Genomic DNA, 27,144 nt, shown 5'->3' on the forward strand with positions numbered 1-27,144 from the left:
TTTCAAGGATGCAAAGTACTATTTAGAAAACAACTCGAAGTCCCCCGCCGCGAGCGGCTGATGCTCACTGAGATTACAAAGTGGGAGAGATAAAGGCAAGAGGTAACGCCAAGGCGAAAGGAGGAAGTGATTTGCAAGGCAACCCACCTCCCCACTCCACCCCCAAATAAGCCCCATTGTGGGGCGGGTTGGGCGGCTGGGCCGACAGCGCCAAGGCCGGGGGAAGGAGCTCCAGCCTGAGAACCCAAATAGGGGCCTGGTGGACATTACTGTATCTTCCCAGCCGGAAAACACTACTATTTTTACTGCATAACGCAAACATGGTGGCCAAGAAAAGCCCTCCCCTCATTTGGCTGCCGAACCACGTGGCGCCCTTTCCACGCAGGTGACGCGGAGTGAGGGCGGAGCCTTACAGAATTTGCTCTCGCTGGGAAAAAGCGGAGTTTTCCAAAACTCGACTCCACGATTCTTGCAACACAAACAGGAAGGAATACTTTCGCCACTTCACATCTCCCCGCGAAAGCAGAAAGGTGGCTTTGAGAATTTGAAGGTTTTAGGGTAAGCAAGAAAAGCGGAGTTGCTGACCCTCCACCTTCCCCCGACCCCAACAACCAGGCCTTCCACCAACGCGCAAGCGCACTTCTTGCCTTCCGCGCCAAGGCGGGACCGACTCTCTTGCCTCGCGAGAGCGGGGCCGGTGGGTCTTCCTCGCTCTCGCTCCACCCCCTCCTTCTCTCTCGCGCTCTCCCATCCCCCCAAGCCAGTCGCTCTGCTGCGCAGCTCCCTCAGCGGTTGCTACCGCCGGAGACGGTTGGAAGAACCGTTGTGGGAGCGCTATACGAGGCAGGCGACTTCTCCCTCTCCACGACCGGGCCCCGCGAGCAGCGGAGTCGGCGCTACTGTCGCTCGACAGGGTATCTGAAGTAAAAGGGGGTAGGTTGGGATGGTGGTTTCGAGAGTGGAGTCGGGAGAAGGACGAAAGAGAAACTGGGAGGGGGTGGGGCGGGGCGAAGTGTGGAGGTCGCCGCTTGGAGGTGGCCAGGCTGCGCCCCCCCCGGGCGATCTCCCACTTCGGGGGCGGCCTGCCGGGCAGGGGGAGACTTACTCAGGGGGGATTTAGTGGACGAAGCCGAGGCCCAAAGTGGGGCTCATCACGCATTTCCCGTCTTTTCCCTGCTGGTTTGGCTTCCGCCATTTTGGGTACGGTGGCGCGGCCACCTGGGCTTCCCGCCCTTCTCCTCTCTTTCTGCTTCTTGCCCCTTAGCTTCCGAAAACTGATTTAGGAGGCCGGGGAGGGGGGCGGTGGTTAGAGCGCCTCGGAAGGGATGTGGGTGGGGAAGGAAGCGAGCTGGGAAAGGCTGGGCACTTGGGTGGGGGGAGGCTCAGGGCCTTCGGGCGCGCTCCCGTTGGAAATGGCGCCGGATGGGCCTGGCCTCCCACCGCGGCCTCCCTTCCTCCGCAGTTTCAGCTGGGCTACCTGGGCTGGCGGGACTGCGAGTGACTTCTGACGCAGATTCCCAAGATGAGAGAGGCTGGAGCTGGGGGAGGAAAGCCAATGGCGACGAAGGCGCTCAACTCCCAAACCCGGGACAAAGGAGGCAGACGGCCTCCTTTGTAATTCCGCCGCCGGGTGGCGAAGGTTTTTAAGCCAAGCTTGGCTGCCGAACGGGAAGGGGGGGAAGGGGCGTACTCTCCCTAGCTCTCTGGTCTCTAGGGCAGCTAGATAAAACGAAAAGCCTCCGGGGAGGAATAAAGGACGCTTAGCCGGCCCTTATATTCCAGGTTTGGAGCTTCGAAAAGAGTACGTACTCATTTTCCAAAGGGTTTTTTCCACTTAAACCGTATTGGGAGACTTTATGGGTAATTGTAAGCAGAAAAGCGGGTGACTTACCGAATAGGAATGTGCAGTGGGGCTTATTTCAAGCAGGTGAACCAAGATACGACTTTCTGAACCTTTGGGCGGGGGCGGGATGGTTTAGCAATGGTTTTGTGTGGTTTGGCAAATACTGTGTTAGAATTTAAGTAGGTGGTTTACTTTTGGGAAACAGTTGTTAAAAAACGACCAGTGATGGCAAAAATGTGTGTATAGGAATTGAGTTATTGGCTTTCACCAATCTCCAAGATTTTTATTTTGTGCAAAGATTGTTTTGGCATTAAGGCTGTGGAAATAAAATACTTCAAAATACAGTTAGGGTTTATTTTCTTTCGGTAGCTAAGCGTATTTTCTATTTGGCTTAGGACTGTAGTAACATTTTGGCGAAGAAAATAACCCTACTCAACAGAAAAACTGCAAGCCCAGTCATGTGGTGCTGTGTGATTTTTTTTTTTTTTTTCGGTCCTTAGAACATTGGAGAACTGGGTCTGTAATTTTCACTGAAAACTGTGCAAAGTAAAGGACAGGCAAGGCATGTCACTTCCAATAATGCATATGAATCTTTACAAGTGTGTTTATTTTTTCATCTTTAAAAATGAAAAAGATCTTCATGATGTTGAAGATGTTCTGTGCTTCTATGCACTTGTAAAGACACATAGCCCAGTTTCTTATAAAATCTTGTGTGGTGTAACAGCTTCCCTGATTGGATTACCCTAGAAACCTTTTTTCCTGCCCTTCATCTGCATCATGATTTGGAAATGCATCTAAATTGCTTTTTATATTTTAAACAACTGTGTAGTCTAAATTGCTTTTTATATTTTAAACAACTGTGTAGTTTTGGTATTCTTACTTTGTTAAACAAGTGATTGAACTGCAGTGGGTGGTAACTTTGTTCTAGAAAAGAAATCTGTTTAGACACCTCACCTCCAAGTAGTAGTGTGTGAGTCTATTTTTATTTAAAATTGAGTAAGCACAATGAAAAGGGAATGATTTCCATTTTATTTAAGCATTTCATCACCACTTCTGACCAAAATTTTGAAGTTCCGTCTCATTTTTAAATTTTTTTGGCTAAACCTGTGCCACAGCTGTGACACCACAGGATCCTTAACCTGCTGAGCCACAAGGGAACTCCCTTTCTCTTTTTTTTTTTTAGAAGCAGTGGACTACCTTTAGAAGGTTGTTTATTAATGTATCAAACCCTTTATGTTATAAAGGAATTTTATCTCATTTGGCTTCTAAGATGTTTTTTCTTAACAGCTTTGAGGTACAGTTCACAGATTGTTAACTTCATCCATTTAAAATCATACAGTAGTGGTCTTCTGTGACTGGTTTCTTTCACTTAGCCTAATGTTTAGGAAATTACATTAAAAGTTTCGTACAGAACTGACAAACTGTATATTTCAGCTGCTGGTGTTTTGATTGATGCTAACACTAGAAATTTTTAAAGCAGAATTGCTGTGACGCTTGTAAAGAAAGGTTGAGAAGGGTTATCCTGAATAATTGGTAAACACTTTTTTTAGGTAGTTTCTGAGACAACTTTATTAAGGTATCAGAACAGATTGGTTTTTTTTTTTTTTTAATGCCTTCAGGCTTTGTCTTGGTTTTGTTTTGTAAATAGAATTCCAGGTTCTAATTTTGAGTTTTGAAGAGTTAGTAGAGTGTGGGTTACTTTGTTGTGTACTCATTCACATGGGATGGAGAGTCATTCTGAAGTAGTTTGTCTTCCAAATCTGCTTAACCTTTCCCCAAATTAAAATTGTGTTAACAGTTTGGTGTGTTCTTTATAGACTGTATTGTTTTTATGCACTTTGGAATAGGCTGATCCAAAAATCAAAGCTAGTATAGTTTGCTTGCTAGTATTTCTTGGAAAGTGCTAAGATTTATAACTATAAGTCAGTTTCCATCTTTTTTGAATTCCTGAAGTGGTACCTTTACATTGAAAAATAAATAAATAATAAATAAATGTTCTAAGTAACATAAAGCCCCCACATCCTAAGGTCTTTTCACAGCAGATTATTTCTTAGGTTGGTGGGGTTTTGTTTTAAAGGAAATTATAAAGATCGTTAAAATGTCTTTTTCCAAAGCCTACTTTCAATGCTATTCTAGAACTTTTTTTTTTTTTTTTTTTTGCTCTAGCTAATAAAGTATCTTAGTAAACATTTCCAAAGTCTTTTTTCCTCCTTTCTGCTTTAGACAATTCCTAAGAACACTTGAAAACTTAAGATTTTTGTTGACTTTGAAAAAGACTTGTTGTAATAGACCTTATTTCCTTTCATGATTCAGAACATTTTCCTATCCTTTAAGGTTCAGTTATTTTGTTTGTGGTTTATTTGATTAGTTTTATAGGACCTCTTAAAATCCAGTAAAAGTAGCCACCATCGAATGATTACCATGTTGCAAACCAAATAAATACAAACTGTAAACAATTCTTAACAGTCCTGATGTGGTATAAGTACCGCTGTTACCTTTTATAGTTGAGTGCAGCGGTTAAAGTACTTTGGTTTTAAACTAGGTAGCCAGTAAGTAGCAGACTAGGGATTCAAACCTTTCTATTAAAAGGTTCATGCCAGTTATTTGTGTGCCTAAGAATTAGTTGTAGTAGTGTCAGATAAAAATCTGTTCCTATTTTGAACATCTGTGTTTAGAGTAGGGTTTAGGATTGCTTTTAAAAACAGCAAAATAAGTAGAAAAGGTGATTCATATGCCACGGTATTTCCTTGATAACCACATTCAGTGAATGTTTAACTTTTTTTAAATGCATTGATTCTAGGGAAAATATTTTACTCTTTGCAGATGCTAGCCCTAGCAGTTGCTCATAATTAGATCCTGTGAAATTGTTAGTGAATACTGTTTATATGAAATAATCCTCAAGCTTAAAAGAATCAAGTGAACAAATTGTTTTGTTTACAGGGGAGGAGGTGGTGAGGGAAAGGTTTGAAATATTCAGGTGAGTAGGATTCCTACAGCTGCATAGTGAAATTTATAAGGTCTGGTAAGTTTCTGCAGCTGAAGGACTTCTGCATTAACCTCTTTAAAATGTTCTGGAATCTTTAAAGAAAGGGTGATTGTCTCTTGGGAAGGAAATCTGGTGGATGGGTTCTTTTTGGAGGGGGAGGAGGGCTTCTCATACCATTTTTAATACTTTTTGAATGTGAATGCGTTGCTTTTAAGAAAAAAAGTGTTTCAAAGTAGTAGGTAAACTGGTTTTTAATACACTATCTTGAGTAATTTCCAAACAGATGACTTCAAAAAACACTGGTGCTGTTGGAAGGCATTCACTTTTGACTACCCTTTTATCTTGGTTTTAAAACTCAGCCTAATTAACTCAGTAATTTTATTTTATTTTTATTTTTATTTTATTTTATATTATTTTTAATTTCAAACAACTCAGTAATTTTAAAACTTGCTTTTAGGGAGTGTTTAAATCAGGTTTAGTTAAACATAGATAGGAATTTTTTTTTTCCCCCTTCAAAAGCAGTTTGAGGAGTTCCCATCATGGCGAAGCAGAAACAATCAGACTAGGAACCATGAGGTTGCGGGTTCCATCCCTGGCCTAGTTCAGTGGATTAAGGATCCAGTGTTGCTGTGAGCTGTGGTGTAGGTCGCAGACGCGGCTAGGATGTGGTGGCTGTGGTGTAGGCCAGCAGCTATAGCTCCGATTAGACCCTTAGCCTGGGAACCTCCATATGCCATGAGTGTGGCCCTAAAAAGCAAAAAAAAAAAAAAAAACCAAAACAGTTTGATGTGTTCAGAATTATAGCGCATCTATTAGGTCTAGACTTTGTAATCATTTTTCCAACATCAAGAGCATACTCATTGTACATTTGACTTAGGCTCTTACTGTGAATGGAGGTGGTACTGTATGCAGCTTTTGAGTAAGTTTTAAAGAATTTGCATAACCATTTCAAGTGATTAGTAAAATCTGAAAAAATGTGAAGGAAAATTATGAGAGATGAGGAAGAGACAGAATTGACATTAAGATGACGAGGTCAAGAAATAGGGGTAGTTTGTAAGTTTTCTTAAAATTAGGCATTGTATAATATTCGGTGCTTAGAAACTCAGTACTTTTGCAGGGAGGGAATAGGTTTCATTGCCTTTTCCCAGTCGTCTTTTGCCTAACCGAATATGGGTATTGTGATGTCACCAGAGTCACTGAACTGAATCTTACATTTCCTGTTATGCACCACAGAGAGGTGTTTCTTCAGTACCTCTGGCAAGAGTATATTTTGATTGACTGCTTTATGTGCTTGTTTATTTTTTATAGCATTTAAATCAAACGGTATTGAGATGGATTGGGTTATGAAACATAATGGTCCAAATGACGCTAGTGATGGGACAGTACGACTTCGTGGACTGCCATTTGGTTGCAGCAAAGAGGAAATAGTTCAGTTCTTTCAAGGTACCTCTAGTATTAGTCAAAGTTTAGTAGCATTTTAATTTTATACTTCTGTTAACTCAGTTTTTAATTTGTAAAACCCATTTGTTTGGGGGACATTTTGATTTGAGTATATCTTGGATAATGTATTAAGTAATGAAATGTGCTCCAGTTAATATTCAATACAGAATGTGTAGAAAATATGTAAAATTAATAAACTTAATTCAGTAAATTGAGTAATTGTGATGAATTGAATCATGAATTAGCATATGGAGCATAGTTAAATTTGATTTCTTTTTTTTTTCTTTTTTTTTTCCGTGTAATATAATATTAGGTGGGCTTTTAGAGTGTGTGTGTAATTTTAAAAGACATTGGTTGAAAAAAAGATTTATGTAATCCAATAATATTTGAAAAAAATCTTCCTTTTATATTATGGGGTGATGGGAAAACTAAGCTTTTTTGTTTTGTTTTGTTTTGTTTAGACTTGTTTTAAATATTTGATTCAGATGGGAATGTTTCAGCCTTTAACACTGTTCCCCTTGATGGGGTTATTTGTCCTTGGGTTAAAGGGTTGGAAATCGTGCCAAATGGGATAACATTGACGATGGACTACCAGGGGAGAAGCACAGGGGAGGCCTTCGTGCAGTTTGCTTCAAAGGAGATAGCAGAAAATGCTCTGGGGAAACACAAGGAAAGAATAGGGCACAGGTGGGGATGGAGAGTTTGGGATGGTGTTAAATTTTTATTTTTGGGGGTTGTGGGTCACTATTGCTTAAATGGGGGGGTAACAATAACATTTTTCTGGGGTAGTTTAAAAGAATTGATAATTATCTAAATTTAACTTGGAAACTACAGATTTGGGTGGGGAATTAATGCTAATAGTTTGTTTATATTAAAATTAGATTGTTTCCATTTTTCTGTAGGATGTTGTTAAATGTTTTTGTATAATCAACTATTTTCTCTAAATACCTATCATGTACTAAAGGAAACAAGCTTAAAATTATATTTTGTGAATTGTTTTCAAATGACTATTTGTCTATGTAAAACTTAAATATTAATTATTTAAGTTTGTAGGTGTAAAAAATGTTAACTTACGGTGTATTTAGGCAGTTTAAATTGGGATATATCTAGATGTAGAAAAACTTACTGCATTTTGCCCAATATTTTATTTACTCTAATACATTTATGCTGAAACCTGTACCTTAAACCATTTCAAATAGGTATATTGAGATCTTCCGAAGTAGCAGGAGTGAAATCAAAGGATTTTATGACCCACCAAGAAGATTGCTGGGCCAGCGACCGGGACCATATGATAGACCAATAGGAGGAAGAGGGGGTTATTATGGAGCTGGGCGTGGAAGTATGTATGACAGAATGCGACGAGGAGGTGATGGATATGATGGTGGTATGTGTATCTAATGAACAAAGGTTCTGTTGTCATTTTCTTAATGTTCCTGACACTTTGTCAAGAAATACAGAAATGGCAGTAATTTCAGTACCTACTAGGTTTTAAAACCTGTTCATGAAAATATGGTTTCCCATGGCCAGCTATGGGACTTGATTGATGCACATATTTGCACCTAGCTTACTTACACAGAAATTTTTTTAAAAATTGTACGCATTTTCACATGTTTTTGTTTGGTATCAGGATGAAAATTTTGATATCTAAATGTATCCTTTTCATATTTTTAATTTCCACCAAGTGTTAACAGCTTTTTTTCATATGTACTAAGTTGTGGGTTGAAAACTTGTTATAAAAGTTAACCAAACTGTTGGCCACAGAATATACTTTTTGTAAACTAAATTCTAAAATTTGTCTCTTGGAAATGTATTCATGTATTTCTCCTTAAATCACCCAGGTTATGGAGGTTTTGATGACTATGGTGGCTATAATAATTATGGCTATGGAAATGATGGCTTTGATGACAGAATGAGAGATGGAAGAGGTAAAATGAATATTAAAGACAGTCATTTTTAGGTGCATTTTAGTATTTACACGCACTTAGTGGTAATATAGGTGATTTGTATACACTTTTGCTTTTTAGGGCTGCACACGAGGCATATGGAAGTTCCCAGGCTAGGGGTTGAATTGGAGCTACAGCTGCCTGTCTACGCCACAGCAACACGGGATCCGAGCCAAGTCTGACCTACACCACACACAGCTCACCGCAATGCCAGATCCTTAACCCACTGAGCAAACCCAGGGATCGAAGCAGCATCTTCATGGATCCTAGTCAGGTTCGTTAACCGCTGAGCCACGAAGGAACTCTTCCATTCATATTTAGAATGACTGTAGGTATTAAGATTTCTTGGGGTTGTCGAAGGAAAGGGTGTAAATAGGAAAAGGTGTGTATGGGGAAGAAATAATCTTTGGGAATTTTATTCTCTAGGTATGGGAGGACATGGCTATGGTGGAGCTGGTGATGCAAGTTCAGGTTTTCATGGTGGTCATTTCGTACATATGAGAGGATTACCTTTTCGTGCAACTGAAAATGACATTGCTAATGTGAGTAACTAGTAATTTATTGGAAGTTTTATACATAATATCTAAATTTTAAGGTCCTCTTAATCTGCTTATCTTTTTTAGTCTTAATGTCAAAAACTCCTGTATTAGGAAAATGTCATTCAGATTTTTCTGTCCATTGTTTACTCACCTACATAGAATTCTAGCAAGTAAAAGCTACATTTTATTTTATTTTTTGTCTTTTGTCATTTCTAGGGCCGCTTCTGCAGCATATGGAGGTTCCCAGGCTAGGGGTCTAATCGGAGATGTAGCCTCCAGCCTACACCAGAGCCACAGCAACGCGGGATCCGAGCCGCTTCTGCAACCTACACCACAGCTCACAGCAACGCTGGATCGTTAACCCACTGAGCAAGGGCAGGGACCGAATCCGCAACCTCATGGTTCCTAGTCAGATTTGTTAACCACTGAGCCATGGCAGGAACTCCAAAAAGCTACATTTTAAAGTCCAGTTAATAATTTTGTGAAAAACTGAGGAGGAGAGAGTGGTGATAACTGGAAGATTTATTTCCCTTGTGTCAAGTTTTGAAAGTGTTGTAAATATGTCACAAGTCAGTTTTAGTGGTTTGGCTTGGCTTTCTAGGCTATGTGGTGTTTAGAAACTGAGGAACTGAAAGTAGTGGGGTAGATGCTATTTTTATTGATTAGAAACTAGTTGGTTTCACATTGGTTAGAGCAAATTTCAGCCCATGGACCAAAACCATCATACTCACTCATTACTTACTGAGTAGTTGTGATTGTGACCCAGTGGCCTGAAAAGCTGAGGGTGTTCATCTAGATGTTAAAGAAGTTTTATTTATTTATCTATTTATTTATTTTCCTTTTTAGGGCCGCGCCCACAGCATATGGAGGTTCCCGGGCCAGGGGTAGAATTGGAGCTATGGCCGCCGGCCTAAACCACAGGCACCACAATGCCAGATCCTCAACCCACTGAGTGAAGCCAGGGATTGAACCCGCAACCTCATGATTCCTAGTTGGATTGGCCTCTACTGCGCTACAACGGGAACTCCTAAAGAAAATTTTTGCACTAGATCTTACTGAGGACCAGCTGGACTTAAGTTCCAGGTACTTTTTAGGATAGTTTAAATCTAGTTAACTTTGATTAGAACTAAATTATACATTTTGGGAGCTAACCAAATACAGTTTATCAAATCCATTGTTCTGGGTCATAATACTCTCAGTTCCTCTTCATATATGGGTCTCAGGTGACTATTTGTATTACATCTTTCTTGGAAGTGGGAGGGGGGAGTTTATTCTCCCTCAATAGTAAGTAAAATGAGACTTTTTCATCTGTTTAGGGTAAACTTCTCTAGCTTAGAAATATTTTCATCTTTTAGCACCTGGCTTATTTGCATTCGTTTTAATGGGAAAAAAAATCAAGGTGTGTGGTAATTAGCTTGCAATAATCTAAAAAGTAAATGTTTTATTTAGTTCTTCTCACCGCTGAATCCAATACGAGTGCATATTGATATTGGAGCAGATGGCAGAGCAACAGGAGAAGCAGATGTAGAGTTTGTGACACATGAAGATGCAGTAGCTGCCATGTCTAAGGATAAGAATAACATGCGTAAGTGATCTAACTTCCTCATTTGTAATTCCTCAAACGTAAGAGGTTCTAGGATCCATAGGTAATGCTTGGCAGTCTGGGATCTAAAACCACGAGGCCTCTAATAATTTCAGAATTTTTAATGCCCTTTTAGGGAGCTTTCCTATTGAAGAGTTAACTCAGACTCCTAGTATTTGACATATAATTAGAGCTTAAGTTATTTAAAGAGGAAAAATAAGTACTTTTTTTTTTGCACTTGCCTGAGTTTCCAAGCTGCTTGCAAATTGAGACTAATTCTTTTTTTTTTTTTTTCTTTTTGCCATTTCTTGGGCCGCTCCCGCGGCATATAGAGGTTCCCAGGCTAGGGGTCGAATCAGAGCTGTAGCTGCCAGCCTACGCCAGAGCGACAGCAACGCAGGATCCGAGCCGCGTCTGCAACCTACACCACAGCTCACAGCAGCGCCAGATCGTTAACCCACTGAGCAAGGTCAGGGATTGAACCTGCAATCTCATGGTTCCTAGTCAGATTCGTTAACCACTGCACCACGACGGGAACTCCTTGAGACTAATTCTTAACCTATATGTTCGTCAACTTGGGGGTGTTATTTTTGCATGTCATCAAATCCATTTTTAAGCCATTGAATTTTACTTCCACCACTGGTTCCCAAGTCAATCACTTGGTACTTAATAAAAATAAGTTTCTAAGTATACCAACAGCTTCTAAAATAATGAGCCAGCCTTTTTAGAGATAAGGAACCCTTTCAAAACACTCATTACTTCAAGGTTGAACTATCTGAATGAAATGTAGATTTTAGCCCTGTCTAGCATTCATTTTGTCACTCCACTAGGAATTTGTAAGCATACTTTTTCAGGTTAATATTAGCTAGTCAGCCTTGTCACATTTTTATTGATAAATTTGATCTATCATTCCTTTCTCCTGTTATTCTTTTTTTCCCTAAAGAACATCGATATATTGAACTCTTTTTGAATTCAACTCCTGGAGGCGGTTCCGGAATGGGAGGTTCTGGAATGGGAGGCTATGGCAGAGATGGAATGGGTACGTAAAGTTCTTTAACTAAGCTGAGTTAGACACTTAGCAGCAGTCAGTTGCAAACTTTTTTCTTTTTTCCTTCTTTTAAAGATAATCAGGGAGGCTATGGATCGGTTGGAAGAATGGGAATGGGGAACAATTATAGTGGAGGATATGGTACTCCTGATGGTTTGGGTGGTTATGGTAAGTGTCTTTGGTTATGCTGGTTCAGTTTGTGTTAGTTGCCGTATGTGGTGCAATTTAAAGTTCATGTGTTATTTTTAACATCATACACATTTATATCCAGCTTAACAGTTCTTAATGTCTTTTTTTTCCTAAGGCCGTGGTGGTGGAGGTAGTGGCGGTTACTATGGGCAAGGTGGCATGAGTGGAGGTGGATGGCGTGGCATGTACTAAAGCATAACAACCAACATAAAAGTCCTGGCAACAGCATCTGGTCTACTAGACTTTCTTACAGATTTAATTTCTTTTGTATTTTAAGAACTTTATAATGACTGAAGGAATGTGTTTTCAAAATATTATTTGGTAAAGCAACAGATTGTGATGGGAAAATCTGTTTTCTGTAGGTTTTATTTGTTGCATACTTTGACTTAAAAAATAAATTTTTATATTCAAACAACTGATGTTGATACTTTTTATATACTAGTTACTCCTAAGGATGTGCTGCTTTCATAAGATTTGGGTTGGTGTATTTTACTATTAGCTGTACAAGAAGTAGTATAGTGTAATCTTAGAGGACAGTGGTTCACCTCTATATAAACTACAAGTCTTAATAAGCAGACATCTGGAATAGAACTTGGAAAATAATTAGTGTAACTCTTTAATTTCTCTTGGACAATACTGTAAATATAAAACCTAAAGATGAGTTTAGGTGGTTTCAGGAGTATAAATTCAGCTAATTCTATATTATTTTTCAATCATCATTTATCAGGTATAGCTCTGAAATGTTGATCATCTAACAGGTTATCTGGATTTCTGAATATTCATAATTGTTACCTGCAGGTGAGAGTGTTGGAAGTTTAAATTCTAGCCCTAGATTTTAGAATAAATCTCAGCACTTGACTGAAGTACCAAAAAATGTTTCCAAAAATGATAGTTGTAAGTTATCTCAAAATGTCTTAGACTAGGTTCTCAGTGATAAGAGGATTCAGTACAAGTACAAAGGTATATTTACTGTGCAGTATAATTCTCACAGATGTATTTTCGGTTTCCAGCCCAGTAGTTAAAGTTTATGGTTTTTTTTTTTTTTAATAACTGTATAGATGAATACTTTAAAAAAAAATGTAAGACACAAGTCCATGTCTTGAGAGTCTTGCGGTTAGATTCTGCATCTGATATGTTTGGAGTTTAAGAGCCATTGTGTTAAAAATAATATGTAGCAAGGAAAAGGTGCTTTTTACTTTTAATCCCTTTGATCAATATGGCTTTTTTCCAAATTGGCTGATGGATCAAAATGAAACCTGTCAATGTGAACTCAGTTACTGAACTTGTTACTTGTTTTTGCTAGAAATGTTATTAATGTAATAAATATCAATGTGGGAGATAAGAGTATGGCGTCTGTCCTAGAATGCTTCGTGTCGTTACTGATTATAAATCAGATTGGTAGCATTGACTTAATGATTTCTGCTGGTAGAGAGGGCAGCTGTGATGCTGAAACCTATCAGTTGAAGCAATGATTCATCTTACTGCCTGTACTCACTCCTTAATAACCCGTTTAAATAGTAATACCACTTTTTTTAAAGATGACCTATGTTTTTGCCCAGGATTACCCTGTTAAAATCTTCTAAGCAGTACAAGTATAAAATGTAATTAAATTAAGTAGCCTTCTTAAAGCCAGATAATTTTCCAAATCTTTTATTTGTAATATAAAATTCACATTTTAAAAGTGGGTAAGAGAATTAGAATCACAATTCCTTGGCACCATGATAACATATAGTAGTAGTCCTAGATAAGGGAATGGTATGTGAAGTTCACTATCAGAAAGTACAAACTGAAAGTTCTGTAACACAAAATCCAGAGTTAGTAAAATGGATTTTAGATAAAGATTCAAAACAATGGAGTACATACACGATCATAAAAGCATATCCAACCAGTGAGTTTTGAGTGGCAAAGAATTTAAAGGGGGGATGAAAATCATGGTTTACTGAATGAAACCATCCTTGCAATTAAGGAAATCACATTTTACAGTTTGTGTTAAACACAGTAGTAAAAAACAGTATTTGAAATTTTTCTTTTTTGCTTATTTTCCTTTTTAGCAATCATAAAAATGTTAATGCATCCCATCAATTCAGAACAGTTCCAAGAATATAATTCTTTTCTTGAAAACATTCAGCATTAAAGATCACTTAAAAATCTGTCAGTTTCAACTAAAGACCTCAAAAATTGACCAGATTATGGAAAAGATAAATCTTAAAATAACTGGCTTCATACTTTGGCAATTTAGAAAATTAAATTATTAAATAATTTTAAACCTCAAATATGTATTCTGAGGAAAGGATCCTGTAGAATAAGGAACCCTATCTTGGGTAGGTAGGGGGAAGAAGGTGGCCATGATTCATTCACTAATACTCGTAATTTAAGATAACCATTTAATGACATGTTTGAAAGTTCGCAGACTTAAAGTGCATGACTATAGATATATAACCCCAGTGGTTAATTATACAAGGTTTTGGGGTTTTTTTGGAGTTTTGTTTTTGCTTTTTTAAGGGCCATGCTTGCACCATATGTAAATTCCCAGGCTAGGGGTTCGGTCTGAGCTGCAGCTGCCTGCCTATACATCACAGCCACAGCAACACCAGATCCTTAGCCACTGAGTAAGCAAGGCCGGGGATTGAACCCTCATCCTCATGGATGCTAGTCATGTTCATTACCACTAACCCACAATGGGAGCTCCCAAGGGTAATTTCTTTTACAGATTAAATTCAATAAGCAACAAAATGGGAGTTAGTGTTCATTGACTTTCATGTTTGAAATAGTTCAAGCATGCATTTGATGGCAGGGCTGAGGCTACAATCTTCAATCTTCTAGACCCTGACTTAGTATAGTGAAATTTTTACTCTACTGCAATAGTAGACTGCTACAATGTAATGCTCCTTAAACATTACTGGAATGGAAATGTAAGTTTTCTTAATTACTCAGGTCTGTCATATCAAAGGCAAGACTTAATCGCATTTTAGATTCTCCTTTAATGCTTAGAGAAGAATCGGGAGCCTGTAATCCCTGCTATTACATTTTTCCCCCTGGGCGAAGGATTTATTTTGTTTCCGCTTTTAAAGGGGGTATAAGTCCTCCCTAAGAAATGCATATGGAATTTTAACTTCCTTTCAAAATAAAACTTAGGAAAAATAAAAGTTATCAGCAAATACAGCATTGATTTTAGAGAAAGAAGGCCTTTTTTTTTTCCTTTTTAGCCATGCCGGTGGCATGTGGAAGTTCCCTGGGCCAGGGACCCTCTAACTACTGCAGGGACAAACAACAGCCCACTGTGCCACGGCGGGATCTCTGGGAGGTCTGTCTTTCCTAATGTGATGGGGATGGGGGGAGAGGTAAATACAGTTTGAGCTAATGAAAACTGTTGAATTGGAATATTAATACTTATAAAATATGCGTTTTTAATCTTTCTCTGAGAACTGAAGCTTTAAAGTGCATTAAGAAAATTACAGGCACCATCAAGTATCAGTTTGACAATCTAGAGAATAAAATATTTGCAGCCCTATTGTTAAGAAGGCTTTTACAAAATAAGGCAAACGTGTTAGCTATGCTGTCTGGCCTCACAATGGCATTAAGTTACATGATACTACATCAGGAATTGGGCTAAAGTTACTTTAAAGCATGCTGTGTTAAATTCTTCAATGGGGAAGGAAATGTCAAATTATACAATTTATAATTCCCATGAGCTGAAATACATGGAAGGTAAAATTAGTACCAGTACTGCCTGAAAGCTGCTTTAAGAAGGGCTGTCTGAATATGTTGTATACATGTTCATACATAACATTCATCTTAAATACTTTTCATAAGAATTTAGTTCTGTAGTCTTACGGCAAGTTAGATGAGCATCTCTGAATCAGTAATGCATGACAGGAGTCACAAACCCTTACTGGCTTTGGTGAAGAAGGCAAAGGCAGTTCGTTGTCAGAGCAAGCATTACAGAAAATTTCCCCACAGTTTCTACAATGGTGCTGTTAAATGGAAAAAGCGGAGAAAAAAAACTATGAATAAAATTAGAAGCTATGTTTGCACCAAAACATTTGGACTTGCTATCTCCCTTACCTTTCTCTTAGAAAGTGAGAATTCCTTTTCACAGAGTTTACAATGTGTTGCTTCTTTGTCTTTCAACCAAACCAGTCCCTAGTAGAAAAAATGTATTAATGTTCAAATTGGTAACTAAAAGTTAACATGGGAAAACATTTTTAATAGCATTTTATAGAAATATGTAGAGATGAACTGAAAATGAGTCCTTTGAGAGATGCTAAAATAGTTGTAGAATATGCGTTAAAAAAATCTGGGTAAGGGAGAAGAAATATTGACTGAATATAAATAAGTTGGTTTTGATAGTGAAACTGGGTAATGGTTCATTTTTTATTCTTTGTACAACTGAATGAACACTTCCATGATAATGTTTTTAACAAAAACAAAAACCTATCATGGATAATAATAATTCTCTTTCCTTTAAAGAAAGAAGCTTAAAGAATATCTAGTCCAAGATAAAACTGATCACTGTAAATCAACTATAATGGAAACAAAAATCATAAAAAAAACTTAAGGATTTTTTTTTTGCCATTTCTAGGGCCACTTATGCGGCATATGGAGGTTCCCAGGCTAGGGATCTAATTGGAGCTGTAGCCGCCAGGCTACACCAGAGCCACAGCAATGCGGGATCCGAGCCACTTCTGCAACCTACACCACAGCTCACAGCAATGTCGGATCCTTAACCCAGTGAGCAAGGGCAGGGATCAAACCCGCAACCTCATGGTTCCTAGCCGGATTTGTTAACCACTGCGCCACAACGGGAACTCCAAGGAAAATTTTTTTAAATTTCTTTTTATGACCATACCTGCGGCACATGGAAGTTCCCAGGCTAGGGGCCCAATCAGAGCTGTGGCTGCCAGCCTACTGCAGCCGTGGCAACACTGGATCCAAGCCACATCTGCGACCCACGCTGCAGCTTGCAGCAGCATTGGATCCTAACCCACTGAGTGAGAACAGGGATTGAACCCACATACTCATGGACACTATGTTGGCTTCTTAACCTGCTGAGCCACAACAGGAACTCCCAGGATTAATTTTCGCTGTGTGAAAAACTTATGAGTTTGGCATTATATAAACCTTATACACAGTCCACAGAATCGGACAAGAATTTGGAAACCAGATGTTTGAATACACTGACTCACAAATTTAATACTGTGTAAACTTTAGTAGAAAATGTAAGTACTCTTAAATAGGCAGAAGTTAATAACTAAAATGTCTTAATGACTCATTGTTAACCAATCATGCTCTTGGCTAGGACAAGCACTTTTTTCTCTATGAAGATAACTTTTTTTAGATGATTGCCCATTTTATGAGAAGACCCAGGTGAAAGAAGAGTCCTCTGCTTCTGATTAATCTCATCACATGTTCCTTTTGGAAACAGCCCAGACTAAGATACACTGCTGCTGTTTCCAAAGAACCAAATATAACAGTGCAATCTGAGAGGTGGAGCAAGTGACACATGTACCTCTAAGGCATATTCTCCAAGCAAAAGAGCCCACAGATAACATTCTCAAAAGCCTGTTTTGTGTTTTTTTTTTTTTAAAAATACCCTTCTGACAGAATTCTGAAGAAAGATGAAAAGGGGGCTAAGTATTAACAGATCAAGATCATAAGGTTAATTTCAGATATTTTTATTTCAGTCTTAGTAACTACCACTGGTTATCCAACATAGCAGAAGTAAGACAAATGGTGTTGTGTTACTGCTCTTAAGGCAGACCAACGCTCCTTAGAACAAAGGATTGTAAGTGAAGGCTTTAAGAAAAAAATAGAACTAGACAGCTCATATCAGGTAAACCAGCAGAGTCGGATGGTTTGAATTGTGGAATTATTCTTAAAGCAAGATGGGGCCTTAACTGTAATTCAACTTGAACACCATATGAAGGGAAAGTGACTTGCCAAATGTCCCTAAGCCACCTAGTGGAAGCAACTTTGCTTCCTGCCTAGCTATTATTTGGAAGGGATGGAGAGCCTGATATGAAGCAGTTTTCCAAGGAGCATCATTCAAGTTCAAGGTTCAGAAATAAATTTTTGAGGCATTTCCTGGTGGCCTAGCAGTTGAGGATGCAGTGTTGTCACTGCTGTGTGGCTCCGGTTCGATCCCTGGCCCAGGAACTTTTGTACGCTGTGGATGCAGCCAAAAAAAAAAAATCCCCCCAAAACAAAGATTAAATCTCTCAAGAAATAGCCTTTTGACATCAGAGTTGAGCTTCCTAGTTGATTTCTGCACTTAATTTTAATTTGACTGAACTTTCCCTGCCCCTCTCCCAGGGAGAAAAGCTGTGCACCGTAAGGTAAACCTTAATGTGTCAGCTGGAAGGGACCTCAGAGATGAGTACCTACAGCTCTCATTTTACAGATAAGAACACTTGAGATTCAGAGATCTGAAGTTGCTTCCTCAACAAGACAGCTGTTTCCAAGCAGAGCCAAAACTAGAAGGGAACAAGCTATTGCTCTGCAAACTGCCAAGTTCCAGAATGCCAGACACTGCTTAATTCCCCCGAACAAGATATTAGAGGATCCTTCTCTAAAGAAATTCAACTGCCCCAGAGAGAAGTCTTGTAGATACTAACGTTTGGAGAGGATGCCCAACAGTCTAGAAGTTAAAAGACTTCTCTATAGCTGAGGCCTACCAATCTGTAACAACCACCTCCATCCATCTAACCAATACACAGGGCTTCTATGATTTTTTGTGCCTTTTATTGAAATTGGGAGTATCCAACATTTGAGGAGTGATATGGGCATGAGGTATTGCGGCCAAAGAAACAAGAATGGAATTCAGAAATAGAATGGCAATATCAAAAGAAAACTAAGGAAGCTATAATGAATATTCTCAAGCTATAGTGAATACTTTCAGAAATAAATTCATAGGATGCTACTTTTAAAAGGGAAAATGAGCAAATAAGCCTGCTGAATATTAAAAATATTGTGTCAAATATCTCATAGAAGGTGGTACCTGAATCCAACCGAGCTTTTAGATTTAATATCCAGTTTATGGGCTTATATAAGGAGATAGAAGAACAAATTTAAGACTACTTACTATGAGCAAGCAATCAGATAAAATCCACAATGTGAGTAACTGTAGGACAGTTGTCCCAGATCTATCAAGTGCACAAATAGCGAGGACCAAAAAAAAAAAAAGGTCACATATAAATCCATTTTCCTACACACAAAAACAGGGAAATCTGGATACTATTTTGTTAAAGCTAAATATAAATGATAAAACTACTTAAGAAAGAAACAATGATTAACAAAAAATAGAGGACTGTTACTATGAGGAGGAGGAAGCAATCAGGGAGCACACGTGTTCTACTATGAGCTAAAACAGCAGGCCAGTATTATCTGTACTGTTGTACTGTATGTGTCCTCTTTTCCATATATGATATATTCAACAGTGAAAAAATATTTACAGAGTTTAGGAGTATGCTCTATGGAGCAGCAGGTTAAGGACCCAGCATGCCACAGCCCTGGCATAGGTCGCAGCTACAGTTTGGATTCAATCCCTGGCCCAGGAACGTCCATGTGCCACAGGTGCAGGCAATAAATAAATAATTTTTTTACAGAGTTTAAAAAATGACAGTTGGGGAAGTTCCCATGGTGACTCAGCAGTAACGAACCCGACTAGTATCCATGAGGATGTGGATTCAGTCCCTGGCTTTGCTCAGTGGGTTAAAGATCTGGCATTGCTGTGAGCGGCAGTATAGGTCGCAGACATGGCTTGGACCTGGCATTGCTGTCGCTGTGGCAGCTGTAGCTCCGATTTGACCCCTAGCCTGGGAGATTCCATATGCTGCAAGTGTGGCCCTAACATGCAAAAAACAAAAAACAAAAAAACAAACAGTTGGACAGATAGCCCCACCTCTTTCCTTAAAAAAGTGTGAAGGCAGAATAAAGACATATAGATGTACAAATTCATAAAATCTTTACTTTCATTCATCATTTTCTAGGCTACTCATTGCCCAAAACAAGGGAGTAAACCAAGAAAGAAGCTGGGTTCCCATAACAAAAGCACTAAAATATGCAAAGGGTAAAGGGAATTTTAAGAATGAATGGCAGCAAAGGGACCTGTCAAGACAAGAGTGACCAGACCAGACTGGAGCACTAAAACAGATAACTGCAGGAAAGATGACTCTAAGTGGAAAAGAACTAATAACCAATTACCCGATTCACTTTATCACAGGAAAAACTTTTAAATGATTTTTTTTCCATTATTACAGCTGGTTTACAGTGTTCTGTCAATTTTCTACTGTACAGCAAAGTGACCCAGTCACACGTACATATATATACATTCTTTTTATCACATTATCCTCCGTGATGCTCCATCATAAGTGACTAGATATACAGCAGGATCTCTTTGCTTACCTATTCCAAAGGCAATAGTTTGCATCTATGAACCCCAAATTCCCAATGCATCACACTCCCTCCCCCTCCCCCTTGGCAACCACAAGTCTGTTCAAGTCCATGAGTTTCTTTTCTGTGGAAAGGTTCATTTGTGCTGTATATTAGATTCCAGATATAAGTGATATCATATGGTATTCGTCTTTCTCTTTCTGACTTACTTCACTTAGCATGAGAGTCTCTAGTTCCATCCACATAAAAACTTTTGTCTAGAAATATTTTACGGAAGTGTTTGAAGGTCTAAGAAAACTCAGATGTTCAGCAAACTTAAAAGGGCCGGAGGAAGGGTGGGAATATTAACTTCAAAGGAAATAAAAACTAGTTCAAGAAAGAAAATATAATTGCAACATACTACCTGGCCTAGAAAGGAATAACATTTAAATAATAATAATAGTTTAAAATTTTTACAAAAACAAGTGGGAGGACAGTGAAGAGAAGATAGACCAGCGTGATGGTGAAAAAACTCCTCATCCACCTTGTTAACCAGGCAATAGACAGGTCTTAAGAGTAAACAGTATATGCTGAAAAGTATGTAAGAAATAGAGCAGTAAATGCCAGAAGAAACAACTAAAAGAACGTAGCTCCCTTCTGGTAGCAGGAGATGGGGTGGATAAAGACAAACGGTGAAAAACAAGAGACTGCTTCCTTTTTTTTAAGTCTTCCTAGCACTATCTGACTTTTTAAAAAATTACTTTCATGTAACACTTTGATAAACAAAATGGGTGGCTTGTGTGGTAGAAATTCCACTTGTCTTTGAAGTACTGTATCTTCTCCTGTGCTGTAATGAAATTCTTGCATCCAGATACATCTAGAACCATATACTAACAAATTGTACCAAATCACTTTTACATTTACTAACCTACTCAATATTCAAATCATCCCTATGCAGCAATGCAAGCCCATTTCAAAAGAGGTGAGACTCCATGGGGTATGTGACTTGATGCAGGTCAAAAACTAATAAGCAATAATAGACTGACACAGGAATTTAAGGATAATCAAATTCAAAGGTAATTTCACTCTATCATGCCACCTTTTTGTAGGTAAGGGGACAAAATCATTTCCAAGGTCATTTCCAACATGAGGAATATTAATAAAGTGATTCTAGACAGCTGGATTTCCCATCATACAAGCTCCTCATTCAGGAGTTCCTGCTGTGGCTCAGCAGTAACAAACCCAACTAGTATCCATAAGGATTTAGGTTCAATCCCTGGCCTTGCTCAGTGGGTTAAGGATCCAGCATTGCTGTGAGCTGTGGTGTAGGTCCCAGATGTGGCTCAGATCCTGCATTGCTGTAGCTGTGGTATAGGCTGGCAGCTGTAGCTCTGATTCGACCCCTAGCTGGGGAACTTCCATATGCCACAAGTCGGCCCCAAAACAAAACAAAAAACAGAAAACAAAAAAAAACCCCTCCTCATTCAGTAGTTCTGCCTCTATATTCTGGGATTCAATAATAGTACACAGGGCTTTACCTTCTATTGGAGACTTTCACATATATCCATACCTTCCTACTTGAGGAAAACACTTCTACTCACCTGCAATGCCTTGTTAGCTTCTTTTATATCTTCTATTTTAAGTTTTGATCTAAAAAGATTATAAATAGGTCCAAAGTTCAGTACACATATTTAAATAAAGAACATCTTTAACATTCATTAGAAAGGTACTGAATTTTCACAGAATCTAAAATCATATAGACTATATGGTTCTAACGATCTTCTTTGGGATTATATTTAACATTTTCCTATATTTCCTTAATAACCTAAAGCAAAACTAGTTTTGAGATTTAAAATTTGCTACTGTCAAAAAAGAACATTGGGATTTTCATTTGGTTACAACTATTAATGATAGCTATCACTTACTGTAGGCTTATGACATACCAGACACTGTACTATAAACTCTGCATACATAATCTCATTTAATCTTCAAAAACACTTATAGGAGTTTGCTTGTGGCACAGTGAGTTAAGGATCCAGCAATGTCACTGCAGCAGCTTGCTTCACTATTGTGGCATGGGTTCAATCCCTGGCCTGGGAAACTCTGCATGCCTTGGGTATTGCCCTGTGCCCCCCAAAAATGGATTAAAAAAAAAAAACAAAAAACCTATAAAGATGAAAAAAGTGAGGCTTGATGAAATTTAGTCACTTGCAACAGGTCACAAGGTGGTAACTGGAGAAGCCAGGATTCAAACCCTGGTCTCGGCGATCCCAAAGCCTACATGTTTACCATTATGAACACTATTTCTCTAGCAAATACAGAAGAGAGTGGTAAGAGTGGAAATGCTAAGATGAAATTTTTCATCTTTTGAAAATACATGTTAATGAACATGCAGATTATAAATAGCAATATTATCTGTGATCCCACTACCCAGAGATGACAATCTCTGCATGTCAATAAGTATATGCATTTCAAATGGGTCATTATTTAGCTTCCCATATGACTTAACAATATATCCTGAAAGGCTTGTTATTATGTATCTTCCCCATCATCATATGAAATGGTTACATGGTATACCATGAAAAAGAATATAAAAGACAGAGTTTATGTAATTATCTACTGCTGAACTTTCAACTTGTTTCCAATTTTTTGCTACAAAATTGCTTATTAAAATAGAAATGATAAAAATGTTTACAGAAAAATTGAATATGGATAAAAATAACTTACTTAATGGTATTCACTACAGAAACACTTTCTATATGAAAATTTATTGGTGTTGATATATTTCTGGTTTAAAATGGCTTTATTCACAAAATGGACTCTGAAAAGCTTTCCCCCTCTGATATGAATTGCCAAAATATCCTAAAGAAATAGAGTAACAGTTACAGTTCCAACAAACACAATCAATGTACAAGATTCTCCTTGTCGTAAACAGGGAACAGATATCTATATTCATTTTAATTTTTTTTTTTTTTTTTTGCTACCCTGTGGCATACAGAAATTCCCAGGCTAAGGATCTAACCTGCACCACTGTAGTGACCCAAGCCACAGCAGTGACAACGGTGGATCCTTAATCCACAAGGCCACCAGGGAACTCCCTAATTCTATTTGTTTTTTTAACTAAAAGTTTTCTTGTTGATATTTAAGCCTCAATGAGGATAAGGAAAAAGATGGTTTTCATCCTTCAGGTATTTTATTTTATTTTTTATTTTTAGGGTTGCACTTGTGGCATATAGAGTTTCCCAGGCTAAGGGTCAAATTGGAGCTGCAGCCACCAGCCTACACCACAGCTCACAGCAACGCCAGACCCTTAACCTACTGAGCAAAACCAGGGACCGAACCCATATCTTCATGGATCCTACTCGGATTCGCTAACTGCTGAGCCATGAAGGGAACTCCCCTCAAGTATTTAAACTGTCATTATGACACAGATTAGTCTAGATTTTCTTCCTTAAATATTTCATCAAAATACTTAAATTCCATGTTTTCTTCAAATATAATAGTTCAAGTTTATTTTTATTTCTTTAATCCTCAAGTTAATCTACTACAATTGTAGCTTATTCAGAAGAATAACATTTAAAGCCTTTCAAAATTTACAAAAATTTCTCTTTAAGAGAATTCTTGGAGTTCCCATTGTGGCTCAGTGGTTAACGAATCTAACTAGGAATCATGAGGTTGTGGGTTCGATCCCTGGCCTTGCTCAGTCGGTTAAGGATCCAGTGTTGCCGTGAGCTATGATGTAGGTCACAGATGCGGCCTGGATCCTGCATGGCTGTGGCTGTAGCTTCAATTAGACCCCTAGCCTGGGAACCTCCATATGTCACAGGTGCGGCCCTAGAAAATAAAAAAAGACAAAAACAAATAAATAAATAAAAATTCTTCAGGAGCTCCCTGGTGGCCTAGTGGTTAAGATGAAAGAGATTAAGAGGTACATGGGTTCACTTTGTGGCTCAGCAGGTTAAGAACCTGACATAGAGTCTTGTGAGAATGCAGCTTCGATCCCTGGCCTCACTCAGTGGATTAAGTACAGCATAGGTCACAGATATGGCTCAAATCCTGAGTTGCTGTGGCTATGGTGCAGGCTGAGGGCTGCAACTCCAACTCAACCCCTAGCCTGGGAACTTCCATATGCCACCGGTGTGGCCCTTAAAAAAAAAAAAAAAAGACAATGAGTGTGCACACAACAAACTCATCATCATTCATCATCCTAGGTATTAGGAAAGAATCTGTTTTTACTTAATTTCAATCTGATAACATAACCTTAAGAGTCAGAGGATGAAGAGGAAGAGCAAAAGTGTTTCAGCAGACAAACAGGTATGAAAACTCATAGGGGCCACTGGTCTCTTCTCTAGCCCTCCTGATTAAATTCTTATCATTGCAGAAGAAAACTAGAGTTGAAAAAGGATAAAATACGTTCTGACTCAAAATTGGTCCTATTCATGCCTTAGAGACTATGGTCTCAGAAGCAGTAAAGGAAAACTAATAAATATGCACTATAAAAATACAAAACATTCAGAGTTCCCTGGTAGCCTAGTGGGTTAAGGATCTGGCATTGCCACTGCTGTGGTGCATGTTCAATCCCTGGCCCAGGAACTTTTGCATGCCATGGGTGTGGCCAAAAATGCAAACATTAGCAAGGAAAAAATATATCAAAAATGAAATTAAAAGACAACAAAGTGGGGAGAAAAGATGTAATACACATTCCTTGTTTTACCATTCCAACCTGTTTTAATATTAAACCTTTATGATCTTAAATAGATAAAAAAATATTGATTTTTTATTGTGGGGATCGTTCACTATTGAGTCTCCAGCACTTAGAATAGTGCCTGGAACATAGTACTTGTCAGATGAATAAATGGGAAACTGGCACCTGATCTGACTCAAAGTATCCAATAAGTGAATATGCAAGATTAGAATTAAAATTTCATGTATCAGAATCACCATGCAAATTATTTTAAATGACTCAGTCATACACATATAAACATTCTTTTTTTTTTTTTTGTCTTCTTGCCTTTTCTGGGGCCGCTCCCACGGCATATGGAGGTTCCCAGGCTAAGGATCTAATCAGAGCCGTAGCTGCTGGCCTACGCCAGAGCCACAGCAACTCGGGATCCAAGCTACGTCTGCAACCTACACCACAGCTCACAGCAACGCCGGATCCTTAACCCACTGAGTGAGGCGAGGGATGGATCTCGCAGCCTCATAAATCCAACTTGGGTTTGTTACTGCCCAGCCAGGGATCGAACCGGCAACCTCATGGTTCCTAGTCAGATTCGTTAACCACTGAGCCACAACGGGAACTCCAAAACATTCTTTTTTTAATACTATTTTCCATCATGGTCTGTCCCAGGAGATTGGATATGTTCCCTGTGCTATACAGGAGGACCTTGTTTACTGAGGTTAGCTAACTTGGGGCACTGACATTCAGGAGGAGGGAGACAACAATTTATTTTATATCTTTTGGTGTTATTTGAATTTTCTAACCATATAAAATACCAAAGGGATTTATATAGGTGATGGGATTATGGGTCATGATAGCTTTATTTTACTTTTCTGTATTTAAAAACATGACACTATTTTTCTTTTTTAATGTGACAGGGGTACATTCAATACTATTATAAACCTTCCTGAGCTTACCCCAGATACTTGGCAGTATGTTCAATCAGGGCACAAAGAGGAAGTTAATCCAAAACACAGACCACATGAACAAGGAGGAAAATGTGAAAGTCAGAAAACCATTTCTCCTTCGTCTCTTTACAGGACCCCAATAACCACTTCAATGGAACCAACCATTGGGGTATGAGGTTGAGCCTCAATCCCATAAAACACCCTGTACTTTTCACAATACAGGCTCCTTCTCAGAACAGTCTGAAAAAGATCTCTCCAGATGTTTTGAAAATATGAGTTTTGTTCTGAGAAAAATATATTAAATGAACTTCTGAATTCTCTGATTTGAAGAATCAAATAAAACAAGAAATAAAACAAGTCTTAGATTTCATCTACTGGAAAACATTTAGGACTAAGACCTATTGAGAATATAACTTGTAACAAAATCTCCGCAATCCACAGCCTTATTTGTTAATCTTTAAAGTTTTTGTTTGGTTTCGTTTGTTTTTTGAGAGGTGTTTTTGGCCGCCTCAGCGGCATGCACGAGTTTCTGGGCTAGGGATCGAGCTCACGCCACAGTAGCAACTCAAGCCACAGCAGTGACAATGCTGGATCCTTAACCTGCTGTGCCACCAGGAAACTCCCTAGTTATGTTTTTAATAGCTCATATCTCTCTTTTCTTTTTTCTTTTTTTTTTTTTAGGGCTGCACTTTTGGCATATGTAAGTTCCCAGGCTAGGAGTCCAATCAGAGTCACAGCTGCCAGCCTACACCACAGCCACAATGCCAGATCTGAGCTGCACCTGCAACTACACCACAGCTCATGGCAATACCGGATTCTTTTTTTTTTTTTTTTATTACCATTCTTCTTTTTTATTATTTTTTTATTTTTTATTTTTTTTTATTTTCCCACTGTACAGCAAGGGGGTCAGGTTATCCTTACATGTATACATTACAATTACATTTTTCCCCCAATACTGGATTCTTAAGCCACTGACTGAGGCCAGGGATCGAACCAAAATCCTCATGGATACTAGTCAGGTTTGCTTCCACTGAGTCACAATAGGAACTCCTTTCTTTTCTATATTTCAACTTTTCTGCCTACTTGGTTTGGCACACTTATACCTTTATAAAAGTCAATGACTAATTAACTGAAGGAAAAAAAGAGAAATTACTCGCTAAGTTTGTTGCCAAGTTCTTGAAGAGCTTGCTCCTGTTCATGATATATTTTTTTCAACTGCTGATTTTCATCCTGGAGGTTAAGGAACTCCTTCAAAATAGTAAAAGACAAAAAAATGCAATTTAAAAGAAACAAACTCCATATTGAATTCATACAATTAAAGGATAGGAACCTATATCCATTGACTTTATATGAATAAAAGAACTGTATGTCCAAAGATCCTTCATTGCTGTTCTATCAACTACCAACTAGTTTCCATTCATTTAACCTCCTGATTTTCTTTTTTTTTTTTTGGTCTTTTTTTGTCTTTTTAGGTCTGCACCCATGGCATATGGAGGTTCCCAGGCTAGGGGTCCAATCTGAGCTGTAGCCTCCGGCCTACACCACAGACACAGCAACTCGAGATCCGAGCCATGTC

The 27,144-nt window shown here is 38.6% G+C and overlaps 3 protein-coding genes across 16 annotated transcripts in view; 1 reads left to right on the plus strand and 2 right to left on the minus strand.

Annotated features, from left to right (window-relative positions):
• The window catches only part of PBLD (phenazine biosynthesis like protein domain containing), a 43,538-nt gene extending 41,909 nt beyond the window's left edge, over positions 1 to 1,629 (minus strand). For 2 of the 4 annotated variants that reach the window (XM_047762046.1, XM_047762049.1), the window contains exon 1: positions 414 to 533. The gene's annotated coding sequence lies outside the window, so the exon portion shown is untranslated. The other 2 variants (XM_047762047.1, XM_047762048.1) reach the window with 2 other exon arrangements.
• HNRNPH3 (heterogeneous nuclear ribonucleoprotein H3) lies at positions 432 to 11,985 on the plus strand. Of its 8 annotated transcripts, none has more exons than XM_047762038.1 (10): positions 432 to 558; positions 6,138 to 6,272; positions 6,818 to 6,956; positions 7,469 to 7,653; positions 8,108 to 8,194; positions 8,639 to 8,754; positions 10,201 to 10,336; positions 11,277 to 11,372; positions 11,457 to 11,549; positions 11,686 to 11,985. In XM_047762038.1, exons 2-10 carry the CDS (start codon positions 6,161 to 6,163, stop codon positions 11,760 to 11,762), a joined length of 1,041 nt encoding a protein of 346 aa, XP_047617994.1. In that variant the 5' UTR covers positions 432 to 558; positions 6,138 to 6,160; the 3' UTR covers positions 11,763 to 11,985. The 8 variants fall into 8 exon arrangements, with proteins under 8 accessions (XP_047617994.1, XP_047618000.1, XP_047617998.1 ...); XM_047762044.1 differs by lacking the exon at positions 432 to 558 and adding an exon at positions 783 to 914; XM_047762042.1 differs by lacking the exon at positions 432 to 558 and adding an exon at positions 783 to 914 and having other exon boundaries at positions 7,469 to 7,608.
• Positions 11,986 to 14,165: 2,180 nt separating this feature from the next.
• The window catches only part of RUFY2 (RUN and FYVE domain containing 2), a 47,112-nt gene continuing 34,133 nt past the window's right edge, over positions 14,166 to 27,144 (minus strand). For 2 of the 4 annotated variants that reach the window (XM_047762032.1, XM_047762036.1), the window contains exons 15-18: positions 26,722 to 26,816; positions 21,542 to 21,590; positions 15,636 to 15,713; positions 14,166 to 15,544 (exon numbers count right to left, since the gene is read on the minus strand). In XM_047762032.1, coding sequence (XP_047617988.1) covers positions 15,401 to 15,544; positions 15,636 to 15,713; positions 21,542 to 21,590; positions 26,722 to 26,816 — 366 coding nt within the window. In that variant the 3' untranslated portion in view covers positions 14,166 to 15,400. The remainder of the gene's footprint in view (positions 15,545 to 15,635; positions 15,714 to 21,541; positions 21,591 to 26,721; positions 26,817 to 27,144) is intronic. The other 2 variants (XM_047762034.1, XM_047762033.1) reach the window with 1 other exon arrangement.

Source organism: Phacochoerus africanus, chromosome 15 (genome assembly GCF_016906955.1).
Source record: "Phacochoerus africanus isolate WHEZ1 chromosome 15, ROS_Pafr_v1, whole genome shotgun sequence".
Taxonomy (NCBI): domain Eukaryota; kingdom Metazoa; phylum Chordata; class Mammalia; order Artiodactyla; family Suidae; genus Phacochoerus; species Phacochoerus africanus.